General features: G+C 35.8%; 1 protein-coding gene across 1 annotated transcript; it reads right to left on the bottom strand.

The window, feature by feature from the left end:
• Positions 1-5,452: 5,452 nt before the first annotated feature.
• On the bottom strand, positions 5,453-6,732 carry LOC142629685 (uncharacterized). Its single transcript, XM_075803726.1, has one exon. The coding sequence runs from the start codon at positions 6,501-6,503 to the stop codon at positions 5,673-5,675; it is 831 nt and encodes a 276-aa protein (XP_075659841.1). The 5' UTR covers positions 6,504-6,732; the 3' UTR covers positions 5,453-5,672.
• Between the last annotated feature and the right edge of the window lie 2,018 nt (positions 6,733-8,750).

Below are 8,750 nucleotides of genomic sequence, written 5' to 3'. Positions count from 1 at the left end.
CACAACTGACCCATTTAATAAATGGGTTGTGTTAGGTTGAGAAATCTTGACCCGTTTAATAAACATGTCAAGTTAGTGTTAACCCATATAGTCGAATATGTATGAGTTGACACGATACGAACCCGACACGCGAACACGAATTGCCACTCCTATTAGTAGTCTATGTGTCAAGAAAATTATATTATATTTGCATTATTAGATACTGTAGTATTTTTTATCTATCACTTAATAGTAAGGATCATTTTGATACAATACCAAAATGTTAAGAACTAAATTAACACATAAAAATCAAATACTAGATTGAGACACAGAGTAAAAGTTAAAAACCAAATACGTAACTTAGGGCGAAAATAGCAAATTAGCTATAGTTTCCAAACAATATAATTAGTAGTTACGGTTTATAAACTATATTTTTTACTAGCATCTCGAGTCTAAAAAACTCGATTTTGGGCTTAAAAATCGAGTATTTGAGTGTCGATTTTCACGTCTGATGTGGCATTTTTTTTTCATGTGGAGCTTACCTGGAAATCGAGTATCTAAGACTCGATTTACAAACCAAAAAATTTTTACTCTAAGTCTCTTAACATCCATTCCCAGAAATGCACAACAACCACCAAAACTCACCATTTTGCCTATCCCATATCAAAATCCATCCACCACCGTAAGAAAATCTGAGCAAAACTCAGCGCACAAAAAAAAAAAAAAAAAAAAAAAACCCAATGCGAGCAAGCTCAGATCCATGGTTGCGGCCTGGGTGCGCCGTGGCTTGGGTCGCGCGACCTGGGCGCAGCGGATCCGATCAGAGTAGGTGGCCGTGGATCGGGTTCAGCCATGGATCTCGATCGTCGTCGGTGAGTTTTTTTTTTTTTTTCTCTATCTTTCTTCTCTGGTGGCGGATCCAATCTGTTTGGGTTTGGTGTTGTTGGATTTTAGGTGGTGGTGGTGGTGGTGGCTGCTATGCTGTGGTTGTGTGTTTTTTTTTTTTTTTTTTTTTCGGGTCTGTTTGGGTTTGACGTTGTTGGATTTCAGGTGATGGCTGCTGTGCTGTGGATGTGTGTGTGTGTGTGTGTTTTTTTTTTCTCTATCTTTCTTCTGATTCTGATAGGATTCTGGGGATTTTGAAACATTATAAATCGAGTCTTAAAGACTCGATTTTCAGGTAAATGCCACGTGGAAAAAATGCCACATCAGACATGAGCAGACTATGAAAATCGACTCTAAAAGACTCGATTTTTAAGCCCAAAATCGAGTCTTTTAGACTCAAGATGCTAGTAAAAACTATAGTTTATAAACCGTGACTACTAATTATATTGTTTGGAAACTATAGCTAATTTGCTATTTTCGCCTAACTTAGCTTAAAAGCAAACTAAAACAGCACTAATATAAAAAACAAACTTCTGCCATTTCAAAGCTCCAATTTAACAGCACTAGTATAATTTCACTTCAATATCAATTTAAGGGAGATTTCCAAAAATAGCCTAATACGATTTTTTTTTTTTTTTTTTTTTTGAGAAACAACACCAGCAACCACAAGTATGTTATCCCATCCGGCTGAAATGGCCTCCAAATGAAAAATCACCTCACAAAAATTAATTATATCTGAAAATAAGGGGTTGTTTTAAAATAACATTTTTTTTTTGAAATATGTGTGAGTAAAAAAGTATGTAAAAATACGTGTATTATTGTTTAAAAACTAAAAATATGTTACATGTGTTTGAAAACATGTGTAAAAGTAAGGGTGCGTTTGTTTCGACAGTAAAGCAATTCTGGAAAATGTTTTCAGGAAAGGAAAATATTTTCGGGAAAGGAAAATATTTTTAGATGTTTGGTGGCATTTTAAAAAATACTTTGGAAAATATTTTCAAGTGTTTGGTAACATTCTGAAAATGCAAATTTTTTACTGATTTCTCACATTTTCTCAACCATTTTCTCACATTCCAAACAAATTTTATAATAGAACATTACAATCCATCAACTTCTAAACAAACAAAAATCAAATAGAACACCATGGCCAAATCAAATTAAACTGAGAGAGGGAGGTGAGACAGGGAGGAGGAAGAGCGATCGTCGATCTCGCCGGGCGCGAGCTCGACGGCGCGAGATCGCGCCTCGATCTCGCCCGGCGCGAGCTCGACGGCGGGCCTTTGGGTTGAGGACGGCGTGGTCTTGGCTTCACCGGCGATCTCCCTCTAGCTCTCTCTCTCTTTTCTGGTGTGGGTTGTTGCTCTCTCCCTCTCCTTCTCTTTCTCTGTTTTCCAACGGAAAACTCAATTTGAAGGTATAATAGACACGGAAAATATTTTCCGGGTGGGGAGGGCAAATTTTATGGTCAATGGTTCCTCTTTTCCGTTTGACCAAAATTTTCGGTGTTACCAAACACCCGCAAATGCTAAAAACATGTTCCGGAATTACATTATTGTGAAAACAAATGCAACCTAAGTGTAAAAAAATATAAAAATACATATAATATTATTTAAAAACTGAAAACATATATTTAAACAAATCTACCTAACAACCCTAAACTACTGTAACAAACGGCCTAATTTCTTAGAACAAAAGCTCCTAAAGTAATAGACTAGAACCGTACTGGACCTGGACCCCCAAGAGGACTATGTTCGAACAACACAGTAACGCTGTACAGTAGGGCCCATTGGTAAATGAGTCATTATTGCAGAACTGAATGAAACTAGAGGGCATTCATTCTTAAACAGGATAAGATGTCATCAATAACAACGACACCCAACCTCTGCTGTTACTCTATTATTATTTTTATTTTTGGCAGAGAACTGCTGTTACTCAGTTACCGTTAGTAGCTTTTAGTGGCCACTCACAATTCCGGATATGAATACACAAAATAACCATAACTCTACCTAGTCCAAAACGACATTTAAATAGGCACCCATGTTTTACTACATGGAGAAGTAAGGAGTAATTAGAGCATTCGTATTAGTGTCTTCAGCATTTCAGCTGAACTAACTCTAAAATATTCTAACATATAGACGCATACATCAATATTAATATTTATTTCTCTACTCTATTTAAATATTACCATTTTTCTTTCTCTAAAAATGAATAAATAGTTTTTTTTTTTTTTTCTTGTCTTCATCACAGACCCACCTTCAACAATACTACCGCTAATCACCGCCAACCACAGGAAACTGAAACCCATATACAAAATGCATCCACCTCATCACCAACTCAAAAACAAAACCCATTCACAAACCTAAAAAGGATCAATAGGAAGGTGTGAAACTAGAAACAAAGTCTAGCCCAAAACGCAAACGAAGATTAGAGAAGAAAAGATTGCTCTGAATTGTAAAATTATGCTTAGTGTGTCAGCTAGAGTTGTACTCGAATTCACCCACCATGGTACCCCATCTTCGCTAATCAGAGAGAGAGAGAGAGAGAGAGAGAGAGAGGGAGAGAGAGAGAGAGAGAGAGAACCAATTTGGCAAGAAAGAGAGAAACGATTTCTTTAAAAAAATTTAATGGTTTGGCGATGAACAATGCATCCCCAATTGTAGCGAACACATTGTACATCGTTAAGTTTTTGGGATAAATTGTTAAGGCTGATGTAGGAGAGTATTGGTTAAATTTATCTTAAAAAGTACCAAAACTTTAATTTAAAAACACTGATGCAAGTTCAATAAACTAACATGCAAAGTTAACGAATGAATAGTAACTAAAAACCTCTATTGAGAAACAGTTCATCAACAAAACTATACACACATTTTTTTTAGGGTCAATTTGGTTGTGTAGGGTTGTGGATTTTGGGATTACAAATGTAAATGAAGAACGAAATAAGAAGGAAATTAATATTTAATTAGAATAGCGAAGTAATACTGACTACTGACTACTGAGACTAATGCGAGCATTCTCATTAGGCTAGCTAGAAAGCATAGAATAACATTTCAATAAAAATTAGCTAAACATCATTCAAAGCATTGTACATCAGGTTCAATATTCAACTACGCAAAACTAACAAATGATCACTACCTCAATACACCTATTGGGTTATTGTTCATCAATACACCAAAATAAACTATATTTTTATTATTCATTATGACTCTCTCAGTATCGTCTCTCTCTCTCTCTCTCTCATACATTCGGTTCCAATCTCCAAGTCAAACTCGATCCACACTTCCACCTAGAGGCTCAAAGCTTTGATTGGAACCAACTTAGTCTTGGTTCAACGAATCAAAACCAGCGAAACATTCTTCAAATGGTTCCCGATCTAAACGGTGTTGAAGGCGGTGTTGGGTCATTTCTATCTAGCGGTTTTTACAACCGAGGCAATCGAATGCAGCTCCAATCTCAATCTGGGTTGTTACAGTCAGTTGCAGACTTGCAGGTACTGAGTTCAATCTGGCTCAAAACCCATCTTGTGCGTACACCATGGAGAACTTTACAACCTTCTTGGAGGGCTAGCTTGTATGCCAACAAAGCTTCCTCAAATAGCCACTCCACTCAATTTCATTAGACAGTGCAAAGTGCAAACCAACAAAGAAGCTTGATTGAACTAGTCCTAACTCAATGTTTGTGAAAAATTTGAATTTATGAAGATAATTTAAATAGTGATAGAATATTGAGATTGATGTAGTTGTGTATGAAAAGTAAATTAGCTAAAGTAACAAATATATTTTAGACCATGATGTGAATAGTAGCGCTGTGAAAAATAGATAAGTAAGAGAGTAGGAAAAATAGGGTTTTTTTGGAGTTTGATTTAACTAAGAATGTGCAGAGCATGATGTGAATGCTGTCAATGGGTTTAGAGCATAAGTTTCGCATAGGGAGTGCAGAAGGGCAGTTTTGGGTTTTTATCCTTGATGGATGAGTTGTCACAAACTTTACAAGACAGTGGCCCATTAATTAGGGGATGCTGAACCCCTACGAGTCACCGAACATAGGGTACCTAACCCAAATTAGTGGTCTCGGGAAAAACTATAAATTAAAAGACACAAACATAATTACTCCCAAGCAAAAAGGAATCGAAAGAAAGCATAGAAAAACGTATCCCATTGACACTCATTAATTAAAGAAGAACCCGAATAAAAAAAAAAAACATAATACTCCTATATACCATACCATATATTTATAATATACTATTATAGTATTATATTATAGGTATGTAATAATATCCCAGTTTATAGATTTTTAAAAAGGTTGAATGGCTTTAATCCCCACTACCTAGCACAAGTCTCATTTGATTGGTCCACTTCAGAAACTATCTTCACCTAATCACAAAGCTTAGTTCCTAAGCAAAAAAGATTTTAACCTTATTCCAAAACAACAACGACAAAAAGAACAAAATTGTAGATAAGCATATTTATTTTTTTTCAACGTTGCCGTAGAGAAAATGACTTCCCGCCGACCAGTACTTGTGTCTTCTACACTTGTCCAGCAAAATGAGCCAGTAGAAAAGAGAGAACCTTTAAAAAATTTAAAAAAAAACAAAAAACAAAATTCAACTATATGGACCATACCCATATTCGAGTATGAATAAAACCCACCACCAAAAAAAATTTTCCATTTACTTTTTTTTTTAAGCTTCTCCTTTTTGGGGGCTTCGAGGAGTTAAAACCAAAATAGAAATAAACCAAGGAAAGAAAATTAACAAAAATAAAAAGAAAAAGAGAAAAAGAAGAAGAAGAAATTGAATATTTTGATTTTGACTACACATTCGGACCCCAAAGATTCCATAAACGGGAATTGAATAAACCTAACACGTCCGGCAGTACCTTCCTAGCCAAACCCTTGTGGTGGTTGTTGTTGGTTGTCGCCGCCACCATTGTCGGAACTGAGACCACCTCTTCTTCCTTGTTGTCTTCCTCGTACTTTTCGTCCTCGTACTTCTCAGTACCCCTTCCTTCAACAACATCATCATCATCATCAGCTATTACAACAACTTTATCATCTTTCTCCGTGGAAAAATCGAAGCTTTCTTCAATTTCTGGTAATGGGGTTTCAGAAACATCATCGGAGGAGGGTTTGTCTGGGACACGGCGAGTGGGTTTGTCTCTACGCTTGCCTCTGCCGTTGACCTTCTTTGACTTCTCGCCGTGAGCTAAGTGGTCCTCAAACGCTTCAATGGCTTGGTGGATGAGCTCGCGGTTTGGCGAGGAGTCCCATTTGAACCAGTAGCTTCTGTAGCAGTCGAAACAGTCGCACTCAAACATTGGTGGCTTGTGGGTATTGTTGGTGTTGCTGTTGTTACTGTTCTTGTTGTGGGTATTTGGGGCTTTCTTTGGAGGTTTTCGCTTGGAATCTTGGGTGATTGGAGATGGGGTTGTGGTTTTCATGGAGCGGGTAATCATGTAAGCAAGGACTTCACGGTCTTCAAGAGAAAGAACAGAAGCTAGAGCTAGAATCGCAGCTGGGAGGAGCTTCAACACCGAGAGAAAATCTCCATCGGAATGGCATGGAATCGCTGAAGAAGAAGATGAGGACGAAGAAGATGAGGAAGATGGAGATGGGTATACTTTACCTTTGTTCTTTATCTTCATTTTCTTTGCTTTGCTTCAGAAAAGAAAAAAAAATTGTATCTTTTTTTTTTATTTTCTCTCTTTTCTTTTGGTTTTGGATGTGGAGGAAGAGAAAGGGTTAAAGTTATTTTGTGGATGTGTTATCTATCTGATACAGACAGATGAGAGAGGAAGAGAGAGAGAGAGAGAGGAAGAGAAGAAAACACAGAGGTAGGGTATTTTATTTTATTAATATTATTTTTGCTTCGTAGACAAGGCAAAAAGGGTACGTAGAGAGTCACCGTCCTTTCAAAGGTTTAAAGCTCACGCTCTGGTATTGGTGCGTGTGTTGGGCACATTGAATTGTTTTATTGTGTTGCTAATCTCTTTCTTATAAGGTGGAATAGGGTATAAGAGATGCGTAGAAGGGCAGTTTTTGAATAATCAATAAATATTTCCGAACTTAAAAGGAAAAGAATATGCTCATTTATAGCCTTCTAGGTTTAATCAAATAATCTATGAGCTTTGTTGCTTATAAATATGTCAACTTTATATGCTACATATAGCGTGAGGAATTCATAATTCTACCCAAATAAAGAATACAAACCGTGAAGAAGTTGAGTTTGATTTAAAGTCATATTTTTCGTGTAAAAGTGAAATATTTGATCCATATATATAATTTAAAAGTCATTAACAATTTAAAGGCTGCTAGTTTGAGTCAAAGTCAAAACTCCTTATTAGCATATGACCCTATACCATCTCAATTAAATAAATTTCACCTATATGTTTTTCAAATAATTGAATGCCATGTTGATTTATTTATAAGCACTTTTACAAGGTTACAAATTTACAAAAGAATGAAAAGATTCATTTTTCACTCAATAATAAATGATTTGAAGACTGAAATGAGTAGGAAAATGTTAAATGCTGGTACAAATTTTACCTCAAAAAGTTTATAAATTGAAGTAGCTATTAATGTAATGGGTGTCACTTCAACAAGATAATAAGTGGAAGTTTGAATTAATTTTGTATTATTTGTGATATCACTTTGTAAGACATACAATAAAATAGTAAAACTCATAATAGCATAATACACCTTTAAATTATTAGACCATTAAATTTTTAACTAAGATTTTATATTCAACGAACAAAGTTTGGTTGCAAATTTGATACCAACGCAACAATAAGAAGATGATATGTGTTCCTATTATGTGCAATGCACACATCTCAATTAAAATAATATATTGAATATAATCGCTTAAGTGTGGTTTAGAAAGTTATGGCATTACACATGATAAAGATACATGTCATCTTCTTATTATTGTTTCCCACTTGCAACCTATAATAGAGATTAAATTTTATAATGATACAACCTAAACATGTTTATTTACACTATACATTGAAATAGTGCTATGTCAATTTTTTTTCAAATTGAAGAATAAAATTAAGACACCCAACTACAACTACAATCACAATTAAATTTATATTTAGTCCATACTATACATGTTAAACAAATAATTTTTTTTTTTTTTGGTGAAGATATGAAGTGTTGTTTAGCCAAAAATAGCAGGGCGGATGTGAGTGAGGTTCCTAACCAGCCCTCCTGGAAGTCTTTGTTTCTTTTTGCTATTTTGGATTATTTAGAAGCATAGAAACCATGTTGTTTTTCAAAACAGCCTCCCTCCAATCTAATTTGTGTGGGGGTAAAAATGCTTAAATAAACGTTTGGGCTTTGGGTCTGGTTAGTTGGTATAAGTCTATCCACTCAAAGTCCTCTAAGCCCACAGGTCAGTCCGCACTATAATGGTCCGAGGAGTTGTCCGATGAGGAGTATTTCCTTGGACAGGCCCAGTAAAGGCCGTGGGACTTGCTAAATGGTTTAGGGACAGAATTCTGAAAGATTTGTTGGGTAAAGGTGTGATCCAAGCACCCGTTAGAAGCATGAATGAGAGAAAATATCTGAGGAAAAAGTTGCTACTACCGCATTAAAGGCCCTACATCTACCTCCCTAGCCACATTAATTAAGAAATGACCTCTGAACAGTAGTATTCAGCATTCCAACTATCGTTTGAAGACTTTAAGAAGGTGGTAGATGGGACAAGTATCTGGGGAAAAGATCTGTGTTATACGTGGATGAAACAGGGAAGAAGAAGAAGGATATAAGAAGACGAGAGAGGAGAAAAGAGAGGGGGCTTTTTCTTTTAAAGAAACTAAAAATTGTAATCTTTGGCTTTAGAGAAAAATGGGCTATACAAATTGTCCTCGGCTTACGTCCGAGGAGGGTTTTTT

This window comes from Castanea sativa, chromosome 3, assembly GCF_040712315.1.
Source record: "Castanea sativa cultivar Marrone di Chiusa Pesio chromosome 3, ASM4071231v1".
NCBI lineage: Eukaryota > Viridiplantae > Streptophyta > Magnoliopsida > Fagales > Fagaceae > Castanea > Castanea sativa.
Note: the sequence above shows the minus strand (reverse complement) of the source record. Positions and strands in the feature narration are given on the sequence as shown.